The sequence below is a fragment of the Ceratotherium simum genome, chromosome Y (assembly GCF_057802395.1).
Source record: "Ceratotherium simum simum isolate JZ-2026a chromosome Y, ASM5780239v1, whole genome shotgun sequence".
Classification (NCBI taxonomy): domain Eukaryota; kingdom Metazoa; phylum Chordata; class Mammalia; order Perissodactyla; family Rhinocerotidae; genus Ceratotherium; species Ceratotherium simum.
In genome coordinates, this window is record NC_141941.1 from 2,032,703 (window position 1) to 2,055,828 (window position 23,126).

A 23,126-nucleotide genomic window follows, 5' to 3' on the forward strand; every position below is an offset into this window, starting at 1 on the left:
CTAAAAATTTCTTCCAGCTTTATTGAGATAGAATTGCCATATAACATTGTGTAAGGTTACGCTGTATAATGTGATGACTCGACGTATGTATATATTGCAAAATGATTACCACAATAAGGTTAGTGAACACATCCATCACCTTGCAGTTACATTTTTTTCCCCATCATTTCGGAAGGCCCGCTCCACCATCCAAGGGCACTGTTATTTTGACTCTCACTCTCTTTCTGAGGGGATGTAGTACTAACACCATCTGCATGAGCATTTGCACGGCAGTGTTTCATCCGTTTGGGGAAGTAATTCTTGTATTGGCTGATGTGTTTCCTGGTCTTTCTTAGATGCAAACCATTAGTAACACCATCTTCTCTAGTAGTTTTCTGAGGGATGCTTCCTGATCAAGCAGGTAATTTTGAACACCTCTTTAAAGACAGCTAGAAAATAAAACCAATTTGTAAAACCACATTTGTGTATGATGCCAGCCTCTTGCATTTGTATACAGTCATGCACTGCATCATGACGTTTTGGTAAAAAATAGATTGCATATACGATGTTGGTTCCATAAGATTAGTACCATACACTCTAGGTGTGTAGTAGGGCGTGGCATCTAGATTTGTGTAAATACACTCTATGATGTTCACACATAAGTGAAATTCCCTAACGACGCATTTCTCAGAATATATTCCCATCGTTAAACAATGCATCACTGTATCTCCAGAAGTTCAAATATGCAGTACCAATTTGCCCATCTTTAATGCAATCATTTGTTAAAATTTGAAAAAAATAGAAGGAACGGGGGTGGGAATGAAGATGGGGTTGGAGGATCTTCCTGGTGTAAAAGGTCTTGAGATTCTTTAAAATCTGGAATTGATAAGTATAATATTTTGAGGCAATAGGAGTTCCATTATACCATAAAGGTAATTTGTGTTTCCATCTTTTTAACGAGTAGTTTGTATTCTTTGCCAGTCAGGAAGAAGTTTGCACTGGTGGCTAGGACTATCAGTTGTGACTCTTACCAATCTTGGGTTGGAGAGATACTCATGAAATTACAGTGGAAAAGGCTTTGATTAGTGAATAAAAAGGCATCTCTCTCACCTGCCTCTCTCACTCAGCTCTTGGGAAAGACTTGATTCCTTAGGGGTGCATTTACTGGAATGCCATGGAATGTATTAGGCACTGGAATTGTAGAGATGAAAAATATACATGGCTTTTCAGGAAGTCACAGTGAAATCAAATCGAATGCAGAAGTAATGATCATGGGGCAGAGAAGATGGACTACTACCCAAAGGTTGGATGTGGGCTTCACCAAATGCCCCCGGGGAATCAGCCTGTGGAGATGGCGCATTTGAGAGGTCTAAAATGAGAAGATGGCCCTGGGAATTGGACATACACATGCACACTAATGAGAGTCAGAGACTTCATATTGAATCTTGGATCTTTAATGTACCAGTCTTGCGAAAGTGTTTTAAATTCTATGAACCCCAACTCCTTCTCCCATAAAACGGGAGAGCTATCATTAACCCTTTGAGGCAAGCAAGGCGAGGTAGTTTGAGGATCCAGTGGGAACATGTGTGTGGAAATGCCTTGCGAATGGGAAAGCCCTATAAACTGTGTGGCGGTGTTATTAATCTTTATTATATATCGTTTGTCTTGCAGAGTGGCTCCTTAGCCTACAAAACTTCACCAACTTGGAGCAATTTGAGAGTCGTAGGCAGGGAGACACCAGACTATGCCACAATTTGGATTCTTATAAAAGGATCATAATTACAGCTGCTGAACATGCCCTCCTGTGCCAAATGAGTTTGGCCACCATGACGACAGGTTCATGCTGTTCGTCACTGTGCATTTTAAGATGAAAGGCATTGGTTATGCACCATGTGTAGAGTACCATACATACAGTAGGCCTGATACAAACCGTTATTGAATGTGTGCCCATTCATTGAGGACTTATTTATTTTAGTGACTCTGGAATGAAGAGTTTTTCTTGCTGGGTCAACTTCATCGGTTGGAAATGTGCCATGAGAACTATTCTGAAATGAGTAGATCTTGCATGCTCTTTTGTCACATTCTCCCTGGACAACTGTACTTGTCTTCATGCAATTAGGTATAAAGAATTGAGTGGGTCACCATAAAACACAGTCCTGAGCACTTTGGACCATGAACTGTCTAGCTCTGAGAAAAATATTTGCTTTGCCGATGTTCTTAGTTTATGTTTTTCTTCCCTATATAACAGAATAAGAAGCCATGAAACAGCTGTTCTATGACTGGTAAGGAGGCAAATTCATAAACCTTCATGATTCACTACATCTACAGAGAAGCGTTCTTTGTTCAAGTTGTCTCCATCCTGGTGGATGTTTGGTCTGCTTGATCCACTGGAGATGGGCTAAGGATGATGAGGATGGTGGAGGGGGTTATGGATTGTTGGAGTTGTACAGGATGGCTTTTCTGAGGAAGTGATGCTCACTTAGGAAGGATGGCACGTCTGGGAGTTCATAGGGTGAAAGGCAGTGTGTTCCAGAGATGGAGGCTGCACAAAGGTGAAAGTCATGGATCTTCGTATGGATTTTAAGGAGGCGCATGGATGGGTCAATGGTGGGGGTGATCGCAAGAGAAAAACACAACAGTAGAGCAAAGAGCTCAATTTGATGAGGCTTGCTAATCCTGGTGGGGTTTGGGCTTTTAATCCCAAGATCAATGTAAAGAGATTGGACTTCTTTAGGGAGTATCACCACCAGATTTGTGTATTTATAGTGGCCCTCTGCTTGGCTGCATTTTGCAGAGGCCAGGTGGCCAAAATGGGAGCAGCCAGGCCAGTTAGGAGGGTTTAGAGACATCCAAATGAGAGATGCTGGGAGTCATTTGGGCTACACTGATGGCACTGAAGATGGATGGACGCACATGGATTTCAGACATGTTTTTTGAGGTAGCGCTAGCAGGATTTGGAATTGATTGGATGAAATTTCGGGTTGGGGAACCGGTGTCCTGCATAAGAGAATGATCCTAAACTTAAGTCACCTTAATCAAGGACTGTCATACATTTTTTTCAACATATTATAGCGTTTTCCAGTTTCATATGGATGATTCTACAGTCTAAAATTTAATTGAATATATAAATATGTTAAATTTCCTTTTTCAGATGTGAGAAGTTCTAGTATTTTTTGGGGGGGGCAGTTGAGTGTCCCCCGTGATTTGTTCTGTGGACATATTTTCTTGATGAAGAAAAGGAGAAATTACTCTCTCTGCATGGATGGAGTCCACCCTAGAATTCTGTTTTTTCCTCATCTGGTCCTGGGCTCAGACCCAAGATGTTACTAGAGTCTCTGATTATACTTTCCCTCTGTGTGGCTTGGAGCAAAATTATGAAGTTAGAAAATGCATTAGAAAGCACAACTGAGCATTTAAAAAAAATCAAGCTGGAGTAGCTGGCTATTTGGTCCGATTTTCCATGTTGTCTACGTTTTTATGCAAAGAAATCAAATTGTTAGGTCTTACACTCAACTTTCACTGCTGTCATTTTTTTAAAGACCTCATATCGCTAAAACACTTTGAAAAGTTATGCGAATTTAATGTCACCGTGCACGTAAAATTAATTTGTACGTTTTTACAAAATACTGCTGGTTTTTGAGTCAGCCAGCTCAGGTACATTGCACAGAGAGAATTGATCAGGGATACTATTATTTCCTATTTCAAGTTGCCTAAAATGCAAACATGAACGGTAGTTTCTGTTTTTGTTTTGTTATGTTTTTTTCCCCACATACTTTCAGGAACTGCTGGCTGTTGGTGTCACTGTGGTGTTTGGTTGGGGGCCTTAACGGGAGGTTCGTGACGAGGAACTCCAGGCCCAACATTTTCCTGTTGATGGCGGACGGCCTTGGGGTGGGAGACTTATGCTGCTATGGTAATGACACTGTAAGATAAAGATGCTGCCCCGTCTGCAGATGGCGGGGCCCCTGCCCTGCCACCCACATCTCTGCTGTTGCAGGCAGAGCAGCCACGGTCTCGAGTCGCTTCTCCACCAGAACAGCAGAGGTGGCCCCAGGGAAGGTGCCGATATCAAGACACCATTTGGCATCCTGGTCTCCTTAGTCAATAGTTGTTGTTTTTGTTATTGCGTGTAAAAAACACATCAGACAAATTTCACCTTTTTAACCAATTTAAAGCCAGCAGTTCAGAGGCATTTAGTGAATCCACAATGTTCTACAACCGTCACCTCTGTCTAGTTCCAGAACTTTCTCATCACCCCAAAAGGCCACCCTGAACCCATTAACAGTCACTCCCTTTTCCTCCCTCTTTCAGCCCCTGGAAAACACTCATCTGCTTTCTCTCTCTGTGGCTTTGTGCATTCTGGACATTTCATATGAATGGAGTCATATCATGTATTAGTTTGCTCAGGCTGCCATGATAAAGCACTCCAGACTGGACGGCTTGAACAACTGACATTTATTCTCTCCCAGTCCTGGAGGCTGGAATCTGAGATCCAGGTGTGGGCAGGGCTGGTTCCTCCTGAGGCCTCTCTCCTTGCCGTGTAGACACCGTCTTCTCCCCGTGTCCTCTCATGGTCGTCCCTCTGTGCGTCTGTGTGCTCATCTCCTCTTCTTAAAATATTAGACAAAGAAGATGAGAAATAAATTAAACTCCAAAATGCCACAATTTGGTTAAAAAAAAGAGATTTTGCTACAAAAAATACATTAACGTTTTGTTTAATCTAAGTTACCCATTCATTTTAGGAATGCGATACGATCAAATTGACTGGCTTTTCCATTGAAATGCATATGATCTCAGACTGGTAATACTTTAATTATACCTGGTGACTTGTGTTAGTTGTAATTATTTTGCCTGAACATACATTATTTTACACTCTGCTTTCCCTTTGCATCTAACCGTGGATGCATCTAAGTGGGTAGACGGATTGATGTTTAAAAATGATGTATTTTAGTTTTACTGGAAACAGAGTCATCTCGACCCAAAACAGAATGGCTTTGGATCTCGTGCATTTTGATGGTTATTAGAAACTCACTTGCTGACTTCTCCTTCTGTCTGCAGCACCCCCAATATCGACCGCCTGGCAAGTGAGGGAGTGAGGCTTACCCAGCACCTGGCGGCTGCCTCTGTCTGTACCCCGAGTCGGGCTGCCTTCCTGACTGGCCAGTACCCCATCAGATCAGGTGGGGGCAGTGTAATGCAGCAGCACTTTTCTCTCAAAACAATGCCTTCTGGTGACTTAATTTTGCAACTCTTCATAACGGTGCTCAAAAGGTCGCTCAAGGTATTAAGAATCTAAATTCAAATAGGGGTTGTGTTGTTACACCTGGACAGCTTAAACAGCTGTATCCTTGCCAGGTGCCACCAAACCTGCTCAACTGTGTGCATATGGTGACAGGGCCTCTGGTGAGCAATTTCCAGGCTACCGAGAACCCTTTCATTTCCAGGTATCTGTAGTAAGAGCCCTCAATAGGCTCCTTGTCTCTTAAAGCTAGCAGAGACCACGTGATCATTCCAAGAAAAGTGGGCCTGTCCAGTCTATGGGGATGAGATTGGACAACGAGAAGTAGCAACTGAGAAGAAAGTGCAGCTGCAAAAATGGAAAAGAATTGAGAGTCGTACATATTCTCGCATACACACACACACACATACACACGCACACACACACAATTTCAACGTGAAGTCTTGTGAAGTTGAGTGTAACGATTACAATTTAATATTTTCCATTGTAGCTTAGCTTAGAATGGACATTACGAGCATCAATGTAGAATCGACCTTATGAATATCAATTTTTATACCCAACTGAAACACAGTGATGCCCTTGGCATTGAGTTGTTCAAGGTTACTGGACTCCACATGCAATTGCCCCAGATTATTCTGTTTAATTAAATCTAACATCTGCTTGTTGCAATTTTCATATATCCACCCTTGTGGTTTATTTTTCAATGATAGCTTTTTCTCTAACAGTTTTCCTCTTCTAAGCGGTAGCTTCTCATGTGATAAGCTCTGGGGAATGAACTAATTGGGTTAATTTGAATTACATGAAAAAGGACAAGTCAATAAACATTGAAAGTTATTGTCCCGTGAACACTGATGTATAGCATTTATTTTTGTTGCTGAAAGGACTTTTATCATAATTCAAGATTCTCAGTTTTGTTTGAAATGGTTTGATTGCCATATAGGTTGTCTCTAAATAATGCATTGCTGTGTATGAACATGGAGTAAAGATACACATCGATATTAATTTTAAAAATATCAATCATTTGTAATTTCAGGAAATTCTAAATATTGACTAGGTGGAAAAATTTATTTAACAAAATTGGGAAAAACAATTAAATGATTGAAAGAATCATCAGTCAAATCATTGCCATTTTTTTGTTGTAACACAAATTATGCAATTTAATTCTTCCTACTTGTAAAGAAAAAGAGATTCAATATCAAGATAATATTCTAACATCTCCCTTAAGTAAACAGGTCCTTTTTCCCGTCAATGATACTATCTTATACAACTTCTTCCTCTTCTAGGCTAGGACCCTTGAAATGATCATTTATGTATCCATCTTTGATCCTCACATCTCTTGCTTGTGGTGTTCATATGAGTTCCTTGTAAACTGCAGGTTCTTAAATTCACTTAGCTTTGTAAATCCACATAAAATGATATGGAAAAGGAATTGTCACATCTTCATCCTCTCATTCTCTCTATTACGTGAAACACAAAACTGATGTAGTCTCTTGTACCAACCAGGAGGTGAGTTCCTGCAGAAACCACTTCTTATAAACTCCCCTCTCTGCCCAGTGAGTTCTAGGATATACGAGGTCTACAGTTGATGGAACTGTGACAACTACATGGAATCTGAAAGGTGTGACCATTAACATTACCCCCCAACATATTAATATAATATTTATCCCTTTTATGATGTCAAAGTTGCAAATATTTCTTGTCCCTAAGTTCAGGTGAGCTAGTTTAGAAAAGGTCTCGGTTTGCAGGAAGAAAAAAAGACAGTGCATTTGAACAAAGGGACATATTCTCAACCCGTCATCGTAAGAGAAATGCCAATGAAAACTCTTTAGAAGTTGTGCTTAACTGTTCAGATTGGGAAAAACTAAGACTCTTCATACTTACTTGCTTCACAAGACTGGAAGCAGGTTCTCCTGCATGTTGATGAAGTGAAGGTGAATCAGTGGAACCTTTGGAGGAATTTTGTCATTGAACCCTTGAGTCAGCAACTCTGTTTTCTAGACATTTATCAGTCATAGTTCCAAGCATTCAAATTGACACATGAATGATGTTATTCCTGATAACCTCATCTGGTGTGAAAAGATTGGGGAAATAAAATGTTTATCAATAGCAAGTGACCAAATATATCATAGTGTGCTTGTAAAATGGAACCCTATGCATCTTTACAATGACAGGTGAAGCTTTTTATATACTGACCCCGAGCGTTCTCCAAGGTAATTTTGTTGAGGGAAAAAAGCAGTCTGCAGAATAAGAGTGGAGAGTATGCACCATCATATAGAACTCTCCTTGTGTTCATGCCTAGGATATTCCTGGAAACACAGGAGCAAATGGTAATGTTGACTGCCTCTGGGAGAGGAGCTAGTATGGCTGGGGCCAAGGGTAGGAGGGAGATTTTGAATGCTTCATTCCTTTTACGTTTTGAATTTTGTGCCAAGTGAATGGTACCCCTCAAAATTTTATACACACCCTATTTAACACGTACACATATATTTATATTGATTTAAAAGATATTACCCCTTTTCTTGAAAATTATAGTTCAATTATAGTTCCGTTGCCTTTTAGGATTTGGTAAAGGGCATCCTTTTTAATGTAGCCTTTTCTGGGGAGAAGGGCAAAATGCGAGGCAGATTGGATCACAAAGCTATTTTGAAATATTTAGATTTTTTTCATTCATTGTCTGCTTTTCTGGGATACCTTTCATTTATAGGCTTATTCTTGGTAGCTGTAATGTAAATTGGATGTAGACACGTCAAGGCACGTGTGGTCTGGTGGTTGATATGCAAACAATAGTTGCAATTTAGAATTTCGGGGAGCCACAGAAACCCAAAAGGGCCCCTAAAGCATCCAGGAAAGTCAACCTAGAAGATATTCCTTGAAATGGAAGGAGTCAGGGGGGCTTGCTCGACAGAGGAAACAGCAAAGATGATGTGGGCGTGCGCGAGTGGGTGAGGAGAATGAGGTGGCCACACTTGTAGGCAGACGTTCCAGATTATGAAAGACTGTATAAGCTGTACCAAAAGTTTGGATTTAAACAGAGGGTGATGGACAACCGTTGACAAGGTTTGACTGAGGAGGGACACAGATTGCAAGGGTTCCATGGAAAGTGGTTAAGTCTGGTGGAAGGGAGATCAGCTGGTGGACTCCATAGCATAGCCCAGCGGAAGCTCTGCTCCAAAGCAGTGGTATTGGAGATAAATGTCAGAATTGTTGACTAAAGTAGAATTATCAGGACTTGGCAATGAATCAGATATGAGAGGTGAGGCTGAGTCAGAAGGAAGATTCAAAAGAAACTCTTGCGTTTCTGGCGTGGGTGACTGGGGGGATTATGCTCTCATTTCTTGAGGCAGGTTTGAAGGAGGAATCTGTGTCAGGCATGCTAAGATTGGGATTCCTAAATATATAGAGGTCCAGTGGGCAGCTGAAGACAAGACCTAAACTTCAGAGGAGGGGTCCGGAGGAGACATAAAGATAGGGGCTCTTCGCCATGTAGAAAGATGGAACCAAAGTTCAGAACTGAGGTCCAAGGATATCATCCAGAGTAAGATGTCCAGTTAAATTTGAATTTCGGAATAATTAACAAATGCATTTTTAGTACCAGTATACCCTATGCAATATTTGGGGCATGTCTCTACTAAAAAATTATTCATGGTTAATATGAAATTCCAGTGTGCGTGGGCATCCTGTATTTTCTTGCAATTCTAATCCCAAGAGAACGTCTGATTTGACAAGTGGGAGGAGCAGAGCTGAGGAGATACAGACAGAGAGACAATAGAAAACCCAAAAAAGAACAGAATAGGGGAACTGCAGTATGAGACGTTTCAAGGGCCTCAGGATGGAAAATTGGAGTTGCTAGAGACTGTCATAAAAAGATGGACAGTGGTGCTCACCTGTTGGTACTTCTGCGAATGTAGGAATGGCATCTTCCTTCAACCTGAACCATGCCCTCGTCTGGCTCGGAGGGTCAGGCGGTCTGCCCACCAACGAGACCACTTTTGCCAAGCTCCTCCAGCATCGTGGCTACCGCATGGGACTCATAGGTATGGCCCGAGGAACCCTGAACGTGTCTTCCCTTTCATTATGACTCAGCCTCTCCAGGGACGTTGGCTGCATCCATGTCGGTTGGCTTCTCTTACAGAGGAGATATGTGGGGAGGGAATTTAAGACAGTTATTGAGGACCTCTGGTCTCAAGAGTGAGATATTGGAAAAACCATGGGAACGAAAAGCAAATATGCTTATCCATTGTTGCAGCCAAAAGGGAACATTTTGTAAGGGGGATAGTACTTTTGTGACACCATCGTTAGCAGAAAAAGGAATCCCTTTTTAAAGAGAGTCCTCTTGAACTTGAGGACTAAAAGCATCAATAGTGATCAAGTTGATGCAATTAATAGTCTACTTATTTAAGTCACCTGATACCCTATGCCCGTTAGGGGAGTATGAGAGAGAGTCAGCATATCACTAAATAGTTTATTCTGTGGACTTCTGGTCTGATGAGTTTCCTCTGGTCTCCTCTAAGAAGAGATTCTGTAAGCCAATAATGTTGAGAAATGCTGCCTGCTTGCTATATCCACTCTTTTTAGAATTCTCAATGTGGGTTTTAAGACTATTAAATGATTTGAGATGTCTTCACTTAGGAAAAAAAAAAGAATGGCTGTGTACCCTCCGTATATGCCCAGTGGGGAGTTTATTCCCATGAAACTCCCAGTAGCCTCCTGTGAATGGAGATCTTGTAAACTAGCTTTCGGTTATTCACTAGAGCATCGCCTGGGTTCAAATCCAGCTCTGTGACTATTAATTAACATGAGCTCAGGCTTATTCATGAATCTAGATGGCAAATTTCTCATTGGTAACCAAGGGTCTGGAAAGGATTAAATATTCTAATGTGTATGAGAGAATTAGAACAGTATCTGATCCATGTTGTAATTGCTCAATAAAAGGAACGGCTAGCATTAGCTGAATCCTCTTTCTTATGATGAATTTCTTTGGCTGGTTCATCGTCTTCAACTTGGGGCCCTTGTAGGAGGTCTACATATAGAATTTTGGTTGCCTTTCAGTGGGATGGAAGAAGAGGGTCAGAAGCCACTGCTGGATAAGAACATCCATGTGCAAAGTACGCTGCAACCAGAGAGAACACAAAATAACCAGGACATAGGTTCCAGATACCTGGAAAATTTTAATGGTTAAGGTGGTTGTTAGACACCAAGCAAATTGTTTATTCTGAGTACAGCACTGGATTCCCATCCTTCCAGCAAGCAAAGGGGTTTCTGCTGCCAACTTTTAGTCTGAAAGATGCAGGATGTAGGGGAAGAGGTGTTGGTGGCATATAGAAGAACTTTAGCATTTCCCAGGGAGGTCATTGGGGGTACCAAGAAGATACTACAATGCAAGGCAGTAAGGATCATACTTCACTTTGAGCAAAATCCACATTCTAGAAACACATTGATGTTTATGCTGCGAGGGTACCAGGTTATTTTTCTTCCAGGAAAATGGCACCAAGGATTGAGCTGTGCATCTCGGAACGATCATTGCTTCCACCCCCTCACCCATGGGTTCGACTACTTCTATGGGCTGCCCTTTGGCCTCTTCAGTGACTGCCAGCTGTCCAAGACTCCAGAACTGCACCGCTGGCTCAGGATCAAGCTCTGGATCTCCATGGCGGTCTTGGGTCTCGTCCCTGTCCTGCTTCTCATTCCCAAGTGCGCCCGCTGGTTCTCGGTTCCGTAGAAGGTCATCCTCGTCTTCGCCCTTCTGGCCTTCTTATTTTTCGTTTCCTGGTACTCCAGTTATGGGTTCACGCGGCGCTGGAATTGTATCCTGATGAGAAACCACGAAATCGTCCAGCAGCCGATGAGAGAGGAAAGAGACGGACGCTTCGCTCATGCTGAAGGAGGTCCTGGCCTTCATTGACAGGTATTGAGTCGTTTCTGGCCCGATTTCCTGCTTGGGAATTTTATTTTTATTTCAGGGAAGTTGAGTCCATCTTGGTTGATCTGAGTCTTTTTGTGTGTATGTGGGATTTTTGTGATATACTGGAATCTCTCTGGTAAATAAAATAGACTTAAATTTCCTGCAGATTTTGAACAATGAAAAGGCAAAAAAATATATTTTCTTCTCTCTTTTTTTTTTTTTATAAACTGGAATTACTATGTTTTAATCCATATTGCTTCAACGTGGATTCGTATCTAAATGGATTGGATCTTTGGGAATATTCTTGATCTTGTTTTGCCTCAGAGACAGCCCGAAGGATGCTTCTCTGTCCATGAACAATTGGGAATGAGTCTATTTATAGATGTCTAGTTTTAGGTTTTATATGTTTAAGACAAGCCATAGAGGCATAAATGTAATGATCACTCATCTTTCCATACCATCTCATGTCTAGATTACCACTTAGAGGTAGATTACAGTTGTTGGCGTGGATGCTCATTGACCTTGTTTCTCTACTATCTTAGCGGGAGGTGCTGGGGAGTCGATGGAAGATGATAAAGTATAAATTCACGGGGTTAAAGAATGGGCAGTGGAACCTCATTCACTCGAATGTCTCTGTGACTGTCAAGTTCATTCTTTGCTCCCACACAGCAGTCACAATGGGGGTACAGCCACTCAGCTCTATTCACCCTCCCTGCCATTCACATCCCAACTCAAGTTTGCTTGTGTTATCTTTGAGATAACATAACCGATCTCTCTCCCCCTCACCCTTCTTGATGCTGATTGTAAAAGTGTCTGAGGAATAGGTTTAGGAGGGCTACATTAAAATGCAGAACACAACAAACAAAATGTAAATGAGAGAAGTTAATTTCTCTCTTGTAATTAGCACCCTACCTCCTCCTGTTTTGCTATCTGTGGTTCTGGGTGAGCAGTCTCATGGCCTAAAGTTGATAACAAAACTCCAGCCATCATGTTTATGTTCCAGGCAGCAGAAGAATAGAGAGCAGGGAGTGCCTGAAACCTCAGGGCAGTACGTCTGTGTCTGGGCTTAGGATATGATTCTTCCAAACCCATACCTGAGTCAGCATACTCAGATGACAGACGTGGAGAATCCACGTGGGTTTTTTCATTCATTTGTTCAACAAAGATTAAAAAGATTTATTAAGCTGCTATTTTATGTCAGATGCTAAACTGTATGCAAGAGATCAAAAGTGAGATTACACTAAATATTTTATTGTGAATACAGATTTTCTGTTTTTCTTCATTCCTCCTTACATCCTTTCTGCCTGAGTCTTGCTGTGGTATTCATTACTCATGCGAGTGGTATTGGTTACTTAAGTACATAGAAATCCTCCATCAGTTGGTATGAGATCTTTCAACTAATGCAGAATTGTGTCCACATGCAGGAAATGCCTTTATCTGTGAAGATAACTCAACGGATTTTCTGCTCCTTAGGTATAAACGCGAGCCCTTTCTTCTGTTTGTTTCATTTCTGCATGTCCACACTCCACTGATCACCAAAAAGAAGTTTATTGGACATAGTAAATATGGATTATACGGGGATAACGTAGAAGAAATGGACTGGATGGTGGGTAAATGTTCAGGAAAACAACTTTAAGTATCCGATTCACGGGCTAGAGAAAAGAAAGTCTGTGTTAATTGTCTCAAATAAAGGAAGCCCCAGGAGTATCTTGGCCAGTTAAATATTTGTCTCAATGAACTGAATTAAAAGCTGGCTCTAGCTTTGGTAAAATCAGTATTTCCCAAGCGAACAGTCACAAGTTATGAATACAGGTTTTCCCATCTTTAAAATAAACATAGCCACTTTCTCGAAAACCTCATTGGCGAGATTAATCAAGTTGTGCCATAAACAATATCGTCATTTCTCTGTATTTTGATGGATATAAAAGGAAACATGTTATTCTTATTAGTTGGTTTTGCTGTTTAATAGCATTTTCCCCACTAGGTGCATGACAGAAGATTCCTTCATCTCAACAAAGGTGTTTTGACTTTGAAACACTGTACTTTTTTTTTTTCCTATTGCTGGTGGAAACTTAGGAAAATTGTGCTATCAGAATCACCTAAACAGAAAATAACCCAATTCTTTGCTGTCTGTGTCCGTTTATATCAAGTACCTCTGAAAGAAATAGAGCTCACTTCATTTAAATATACTTCAAGTGTGTTAAACAATCAAATTCTATTATATCTGACATGTTATGAGTCTGTTAACCGCAGTTTAGGTGAGTTTAGGATACTAGTTAAGATGACTGAAGAACTAGTGGTTTCTTTTGGATGGGGGATGAATCTTGTCTTTGGGTACGTTTTTCCTTTATGTTTCCACTCTGTGTGTTTAAACAGCTATAACATTAGAACTTTTGTGTCATTGTAGCATTGTGATTTCTTTGCTTGATATTTATGATCCTCCATGAAAATCTCGTTTTGAAATAAATCACTTTGGTGTGTTTGTATCTTTAGGCAAAGGATGGTTTTCTGCAAAGAGAATTTCTGTCCAGGTCTAAATCTAGTGTTTATAACTAACATATAATTAGCTTTGTTCTGTAATCTATGTAAATACATGATGTGGGTGTGTTATAAAGCTTTTCATTGCATTTAGTAAAAGCTCGTCCTGTTTACACGGGAGAAATGATAAGTAGGTATTTCTCTGCATAATGTCTCCTGAATACTCTGTATTTTTCCCTTCATTTCTTATGAACATCATGCAAACCAAAGACATGTCAAAAATCAGAGGCACCTCTTGTGTGTATTATTTTACTACTTAACAATATGGTTATAAAATTCAAGATTGCTTAGTAAGTTATTAACCTTGGACAAAAATAAGCCGTAACAATGGTACACTCCAGTCAACATGCAAAATGAAGTTACTGAGTGCTCAAGGGTTCAGTAAGATTTTAAACTTTCTATTCAAGGGAACAAGTACCTTTTAAAAATATTTTTAGCTACCCTTTATTCTTGGCTTCTTTCCTTTATTTTTCTGTGGCAAGAGATCTCAGGATTATTCTGTAGCCCTATGCCTTTACATATGCACCCATGGATCTATGTGTTTTATACATTACAAACCCGTAGATTGACATATATATATTTCCAAACAAAAGAAATATATCATCTATTTTACTTATTTGGTATAAGTTACAAATCACTCTTATGCTTACTATGATAGCCAGCTGTAATGAGAATTGACAATTTACATATAATTATTCTCTTACCAAGAAGCCGTTATAATCTTTTCTCTTACAAACTCCGGGCTTTAAAAGAAAATCTTAATTTCTAGCCACAATAGTTCCAAAAAATGGCTAATGTGGCTTCTAAAACAAATCCTTTTTAAATGATAATTAAACAGAAAGTTAATGAGTTTACTATCAACAAGTTTTCTCTGCAGCTTGCACCCTGTCTTACATCTTTAATGGGACAAGATTGTGGTGGGGGGTGACATGCTGGGCAGTAGGACCGCAGTGTGACCTAAGAAGCTGATGGGAAAATGTCCAGCAGGAATCAGAAATGACGTCAGCGTAGCTTGGGATATAGCTAGAACAGCCTTCTGCTTGGTGTTTTCAAGCACTGTTCATCCTCTTAAGGGATTCTCTGCACATTAACACAATGCTGGCTGAGTCCAGCAGAGTATTAATTACTCTCAGATGCTTATCTGCAGCCTGAACAGCGAGAATAACCTGTAATTTAGATGCAGGCTTCAGAGGGTGACAGACGATAGTAAATGCCTTAAAGGATGGGGCTCCCGCCCCCTGGACCAAGACTGTGACCTTGCTTGTTTATTCCTGGAGACATCATTTTAAAATCATTTATTTTTATTAGCACTCACAAGTTTAACTGCTTGACCTAATTTGTATTTGCTTTTTGAGTCATTGTGGGTGATGATGATATTGTATACTACACATGATTGCATACTTTGTAATATATTGTAGGTGTGTATATATATATATAATATATAATATAATGCATATATTATTACATTATTTGTATATATTACATAATTTACAAAATAAAATCTATTTTCTTAGCTAGTATATAATAAATCATATTATATAATAAAATGCTATGTTAAATGTTAACTAATAAAATTATGTATTATAATAATATATATTACTATAATATAATTATTACATGATGCTACTACTATATAATATATACTTATCAGTCATTATATAATATTATGTATTATATTATTATATTTATAAATTATAACTTTTATAGTTATAAGTATTTTATTTTATATAATTTATATATAATATAATATTACAGATTTATATAGGGTTATATAAATTATGTTTTATATATAAATATTTATTGTATATTACAATATATATTATATATTCCCATATATTATAATAAATATTTTAATTATATTTTTAAATGTTCTAAAATATTTCAACATAAACACTTTTTATATTTATTATAAAATAATAAATTATATTTATTATATATTATATATTGAATTATTTATTATATATTTATATTAAACATATGTTTAAATGTTATATTTTATATTGTAATATATATTATTATTTATATATTATTTATACACTGTATATTTTATATTATATTTTATTTATATGTTGTATACATTGTATATTTATATATTATTTTTATATTATATTATAACATATAAATGTATATTATTTATATATATTTAATATATATGTTATATGTTATATATATTTATATATAAATTATATATATAAATATTATATATATGATAAATATATAATAATTATAAGTATCTAAGATTGAATATTATTTTAAATACTATATATTATACATACTCTATATGTATTAGAGTCTTATATAATAGTAATTTGTTACATAACATTAGATAATATATAACAAAATACCGTTTAATTATACGGTTATGTGTAACTGCCTAGTAATCAACACAGAATAACAACGGTCCATGCTGAAAGGTGAAAAGCTTGTGTTTCCACCTCCCTAGGTAAGATCCTGGAGGCTCTGGACCGGGAACTCCTAGCCAATCGCACGCTGGTGTACTTCACCTCAGACCATGGGGGCTGCCTGGAGGCACAGGACGGCGGGGCCCAGCTGGGCGGCTGGAACGGCATCTACAAAGGTGATGTGCAGAGTATTGACCGGTTTAATTCCTCTGTAGTGCCCACTTAGCTTGGCTTTCTGGTTAATTCATTTGCAAATGCTGTTTGGAGGTTTTCATGTGAGTTATACTCTCTTAGGAAGCTATATAAAAAAGGCTGTAAGTTTGGGGGCAATTTCCAACAGTTCAAGACAGAAATGTCTGAAGTAAAGACAGGTTCATGAGAGTAAATACACAGGTTCTCAATGACCGTCTGAAGGAGGTTTCTCAGCCTTGCACTATGAACATCCGGGGCTGGACCATTTTCTGTGGTGGGGTGTCCTGTGCACTGTAGGGTATTGACAGCATCCCTGGTCTCCAACCACCAGAGGCCAGGAGATCCCACCTCACTCCAGACTGTGACAATCAAAAACATCTCCAGACATTGCCTGGTGTCCCCTGGGGTCAAAGTCATCTTCAGTTGAGAACCACTTTCTCTAGAATAATACTCAGTTGAATGCCTAAATTTCGGTGTTCAATCTAATAAAATCAATCATGTTATCACTATGCTTCAAAGACTGTTGTACTGATCAGGTAAGGAGGTATTCATTTACAGTGGGTGCCTATGTCCCATTGCAAGTGGATTCTTCTGACTCTCTTTGATGTGCTCTATGCTGGATTACTCAACAACTCCATTGAGTTGTTGCTCTTCGGTCATCAGCAATGTAGTGCCGACAAAAGGAGTAGTTTAAAAATATGTTTATGGGCCGGCTCCGTGGCTTAGCGGTTAGGTGCGCGCGCTCTGATGCTGGCGGCCCGGGTTCGGATCCCGGGCGCGCCCCGAGGCACCACTTCTCCGTCCAATGCGAGGCCGGGTCCCACGTACAGCAACTGGAAGGATGTGAACCTATGACATACAACTATCTACTGGGGCTTTGGGGGGAAAAAAATGAATAAATAAAATCTTTAAAAATATGTTTATGTTTGCTGTTCCCCTCCCACCCCTCCACTGCACCAATCAAAGAAGCTGAAAGGGTGTCAAAGTCGTCATCATTATAAAAATCAGAACTTTAGGACCTCCTTATACTTTATAAAACAATTTAGTCTAGATAGACAGATGGAAAGATAGAATTAGAGATAGAAAAAGATAGATAGATGATGAATATGATTGATATAAAAATGAGATAGATAATAGATAGAGAGATGATAGATATGATGGATATATAAATGAGATAGATGATAGATAGATAGATAGATAATCCATATAGATAGACAGATTGATAGATTGATAGATAATAGATAGCTATGATGATAGATGAGATAGATAATAGATAGATGATAGATAATAGATAGATACAATGGATATGACAGATAGGTAGATAGAGAGAGGTATAGATAGATAAATGAGATAGATAATAGATAGATGATAGATAGATAATCCATATAGATAGACAGATTGATAGACTGATAGATAATAGATATGATGATAGATAGATGAGATAGATAATAGATGATAGATCGATAATAGATATAATAGATGGATAGATAGATAGATAGATAGATAGATAGATAGATAGATGGATATGACAGATGGATAGATAGGGAGAGATATAGATAGATAGATAGATGATAGGTAGATAGGTAGATGATAGGTAGATGATAGATACATAGATAGATAATCCATATTGATAGATTGATAGATAATAGATAGATATGATGATAGATAAGATAGATAATGGATGGTAGATGAGATAGATAATAGATAGGTGGTAGGTAGATAATAGATAATAGATACAATGGATAGATAGAGGAGATAGATACATAGCTAGCTAGCTAGATATATGGATAGATATGATAGAGAGATAGACAGACAGATAAATAGATGATAGATAGATAGATAGATAGATAGATAGATAGATAGATAGATAGATAGATTAATATATTGTGATTCATAGCAGGTGAGCTTCTAAAAGGATTCATCTTCTCTGGCTGGTCGTGTCAACTTGGTGTAGGCATAACTTTGTTAATTAGCAAAGAGTGAATTGGTGCTAAACCTGGTAGAAAAGGCGCGTGATAAAGCTGAGTCACTCTACATACGCCATGACATGAGATGTGATTGTTATAATAGTGACACCGCTTGTGTGTATGTAAAACCATCATTCTAAAAAGTGCCCTCATGCAACTCTAAAAGATGTGTGGACAAATTGTTTTTATCCTGGAACACATCTCCAGCTCACCGATATGCCTCCTGTGAGGGACTGAGTCCGTTTGATAGATAAATTTGGGTGTCCTGGGTAAATGATTAGTTTTGTTCTCATTATACTCACACAGTTACCTGTTATTAAATATGATCAAGAAAATGTCAGGGTGGGTTTCCACTTTCTTGTTTGTCTGTTGCTTGTCAACATAAAAAAATATAAATTTGATTCAGGGAGCTTGTTCAGTTTTCCGGAAACAATGGTGCTGAAAACCTGGGGTGGCTTTGGACACTGGTTAGACCAGAGTCTTTGTACCTAAATGTCTCCCCATTTAATGTGTCTTCCCTTTCACCTAGAGAGAGCCAGTCTTGTGGTTTTTTTGTAATTCATACCATCAGAGTGATGCACACACACAGGATGTTCTATGAATATTTCATATTCATTCTACTCTGGAAGAGTTTTTTTCCACTCCACCTAGAAAGTCTCATTTTTTTCATAAAGAGTCTATATGATCTTGACTGTGTCATTTGGCATAGGGCCGTATTTCTATTCTGCAGTGAACGTCTTGATCTCAAGATTGTTCCTAAACCATGGGCTTCACCATCTGTTTTGTGCTCGGAAACCCCCAAAGCGTCCTTTGCCTAAGAAGTGATCCTCAACGCTTTTTCCTCCTCTGTACCGTTCACCTGCCTATATTCCCATCCTCCATATGGGGGATCCCTGGATAAAGTCAAAATGCCTTACCGTATCTCTCAAGGATCACCATAATCAAGGTACAACCTGTTTTCTGGTCTTGCTTTGAACTTCATTTAGTTTTCCATCTTTTCGAGCCCTGTCTGATTTCAATAAAGACTGAAGATTTGCCAGCTTATGGCGTGTTCTCTATTCTCATGCTATTGAAAGTCTGTGGCATTCCTAGGCACATAATAATGTGCCCTATTAGGATAGCGCTTGCTTTATTTATTGTTACTGGGTTTGTCACTTGAGTGCTAGAAGTTCACAACTTGAGTTGTCACTTCTTGAAGCTAAGAATTATATTGCATGTTTATTTGTACCTCTCTCTCTGCAAATAGAGCATGGTGGCACGAATATGGCAAGCCAAAGAAAAAGTCGCATCTATATTTGATTTCCAGTTCATTGGAGAATGGTCTGGTTGAGTTGAATTCATCTTTGGTTGCAGGTGGCAGAGGGATGGGCGGATGGGAAGGCAGGATTCGAGTCCTGGGGATATTCCGGTGGCCGACAGTCCTGGAGGTTGGGAAAGTGATCGATGAGCCCACGAGTCTGATGGACATTTACCCAACGCTGTCTTATGTGGGTGGAGGGATCCTGCCCCAGGACAGGTATGGAAACAGGACTTGCTCCTAATCTAGGGAGATATCTTGGGCAGGCATCTGGATGTATTATATAATTTTATGTGTGTGGGAAGCATATTACTTAGTTTTCAATATTCTGCCAAGACGACCAGACAACATCTTTGTCCCCTTAGTTCCCGGTGGAATGCTTGTGCGTTTCTCTCTCGGAACATGTCTTGCTTTCTCTCGCATATAAAGCTTAATGCAGGCATGGGCCTGCTTGTGCTCATGGGTGGGATCTGACCTTCATTCACTTTTACATCGCTCATGGCATCTAGACCACTAAGCAAATATTTATTAAGTGAATTATTGAATAAACGTAAATCTGTGCCAATGAACACATGACTAATTATGCCATATTTCTCTACGGGGCTTAAAATTAATAAATGCGTTACACGCTCTAAGGGTTTAACTCCGTGTGTGTGGGCGGGGGTGGTTTTTATTTTCTGCAATGGAGTTTTACTTGACTCAAATGAGTGTAAAGAGCTCAATTTTCTAATCCATGAGACTCATTCGTAGTGTCTTGCAAGGTATTGGAGTAATACTTCCAGCTGCTCACTGTCCCATTGTCTTAGAAAATGTACAGTAAGTTCTATTTCTTTTTCTTTTTTTTGTTATAAAATGAGTGAAGATGTGTAGAAAGTTTTAAAAAGTCCTTTCTCCTCCTCTTCTTCCTCCTCCTCCTTGCCTTCTCCTTCTCCTTCTCCTCCTTCTTCTGTTATATATGTGACTAAACCATACCTCTCTCACCACTTTCTGCCTTTCCCCCTTCTCTCCTAAGAGTGATTGACTGCCGGAACCTGATGCCCCTGCTGGAAGGCAAAGTCTCCCATTCGGACCATGAATTCCTCTTCCACTACTGTGGGGTCTACCTGCACGCAGCCAGGTGGCATCAGAAGGACTGTGAGTATGAAGATGGCAGACACGTGGGAACACAATGAGGACACAGTCCCATCTCCTTTTTCTCTTGGGGGAAGTTACACCATGTGCAAGTAACACCCAATCATGATGTTATTTTTCCTTAGGAAAGTTACTTAAGAACCATTGCACCACAGTAGGATTTTAGAGGGGTGTGTGTGTGTGTGCTTGCATATGTCTGTATAAGCTCCTGTGCATAAATACATCAGAGAGAGAAAGAAGGAGAAAATGAATATCCACAACTAAGAACTAATTAACAACAAGGTGTAAACTTCAGTCTAACACACACATCATCATTAACTGCCTACATTGTCTCTGTCCCACCTTCACGCTATAGGATTCATGTAAACAAATATAAATTAACGAATGATAATGATTTCCTTATATCTGTAAAGAAAGCTCTTTCAGAGATACTTAGATAACATTCTAGAATTCTTACTTGATTGGACTTGACATAATTTGCAGGATAGATATGGACTTTGTCCCATGCAATCCCTCACTTGTGATCCCATTCTCCATGTCTTCCACATAAAACAAAAACAGTCAAACAAAAACCTCTTCCTTTTAGATTCTGTAGCAGTTAGAGTCATGTTCAATGATAAGTAACAAAGAAAACAGCCCCGCAAACAACAAAAGCCTCCCAAATTTAACTACAGAAGCTTAAACAAATAGAATTTAATTTATCTTTCATTATAAGAATTCCAGAAGTTGGAAGCTCCGGGCTGGTACCGTGCTCAGTGCTATGATTGGGGACCTGGGCTCTTTTTCTATTTCTACCCAACCATCTCTGGCATGCCACCTTTCATTCTTGTGCGTCTAACCCCGTGGTTGCAAAATGGCTGCTGTTTATTCAGGCATCACTTCTGCGCTCCACACAGAAAGGAGGAGGAAGATCAAAGGAGGTGGAGGATAGAGCAAGATTTTTTAGTCTAAGTTTTTAGGAAAACACAGCTTTTCTGCAAGACCCCACCAGTGGACTTCTGTGTGAGCCTCATTGCCCAGAGGCTGGGAAATGCTTGTGATGTTTTCTACCTAAAATGGAGCTGTGGAAATAGAATTGCTAACCTTTCATATATAAAGGAAGGAAGGAAGGAAGGAAAGAAGGAAGGAAGGAAGGAAGGAAGGAAGGAAGAGAGGGAGGGAGGGAGGGAGGGAATAAAAGGACGGGAGGGAAGAGTAAAAGAACAAAGAATGATTGATCTTGCCAAATGACCTTTGCCAATGTCAGATCTGAAAGTGTTATATTGTCTTGAAAATTTTTCCATTTTGCCTATGCCAAGTCAGATCAAGGTTGTGATATGAATTAGAATTTGCATGATTATAGCAGCCATTCAGATAGTAACTATTGTCTCCAAATGCTTTCATGTTAAGTTAAAAAGAAAGTCTTCAAGTTTGCAGTAAAACTGTGCCTTGTTCTTACAGTTGAGAAGATGCTATTTTTGCTATGTAATTCTGTGCAGATTTTCAATTGTTAGCAAAAGGATTTGAGAAGGTGTTTTTAATGGAAAGAGTCTTAAAATAGTAACAAACATGGTGTCCCAATGGAGATCTGCTTTCCAGGTGCAACTGTGTGGAAGGTTCATTATGTGACTCCAAAATTCTCCCCCGAGGGAGCTGGCGCCTGCTACGGAAGTGGGATATGTTCATGTACTGGGGATGTCACCTACCACGACCCTCCACTGCTCTTCGACATCTCAAGAGACCCTTCTGAATCCCAACCTCTTAACCGTGACAAGCAAGCATTGTTTGGCCCAGTGGTCCAGAAAATTGAGGCGGCCATAAAAGAGCATCATAGAACTCTCACGCCTGTCCCAGAGCAGTTGTCTGTGTTCAACACCATTTGGAAACCATGGCTGCAGCCCTGCTGTGGGACTTTCCCCTTTTGTGGGTGTGACAAGGAAGATGACATCCTATCCACTGCTTGGTGAGCAGAAAGGGACCACTTGTCTTGTTACCAACCACCAACATAATATAACAAAGTTCTTGGGAGCAAAGCTCAACTGATCCCTTCATTCGATTTGGGATCAAGAACTGATGACCTCCACCATTTTTTTCCTCCCCAAAGCCCCAGTGCATGGTTATATATCCTAGTTGTAAGTCCTTCTAATTCTTCTATGTGAGCCGCCACCAGAGCATGGAGACTGACAGACGAGTGGTGTGGTTCTGTGACCAGGAAACAAACCCAGGCCACTGAAGTGATGAGGGCACCAAATTTTAACCACTAGGCCATCAGGGCTGGCTCCCTCTACCATGTTTTAAAGCCTCAGATTTTAGTTCTCTCTTCAAGTCATGTCCAGGAGCTCAATGAAAAGAAAGTGGATCCATACACCAGTGAACCTGGAATGGAGCATTTATTTTATCATGTTTTTATATAATTGTGTCATTGTTCAAGGAAAAAGACAAACCAAGGTGACTTTGTGCAGATTGTTGTGGATTGGAGGTTCCTAGAAGACGATTAAAA

At 39.4% G+C, this 23,126-nt stretch overlaps 1 protein-coding gene across 1 annotated transcript; it reads left to right on the plus strand.

Moving 5' to 3' along the window:
- The first annotated feature begins 2,238 nt into the window (after positions 1–2,238).
- LOC147911609 (arylsulfatase H-like) lies at positions 2,239–23,126 on the plus strand. The gene is given in 11 exon segments (XM_087427892.1): positions 2,239–2,261; positions 3,759–3,905; positions 5,035–5,159; positions 9,127–9,252; positions 10,696–11,075; positions 11,077–11,123; positions 12,594–12,730; positions 16,102–16,236; positions 19,573–19,735; positions 20,529–20,650; positions 22,226–23,126. Coding segments are annotated over 11 exon segments (1,773 nt in total). The 3' UTR covers positions 22,594–23,126.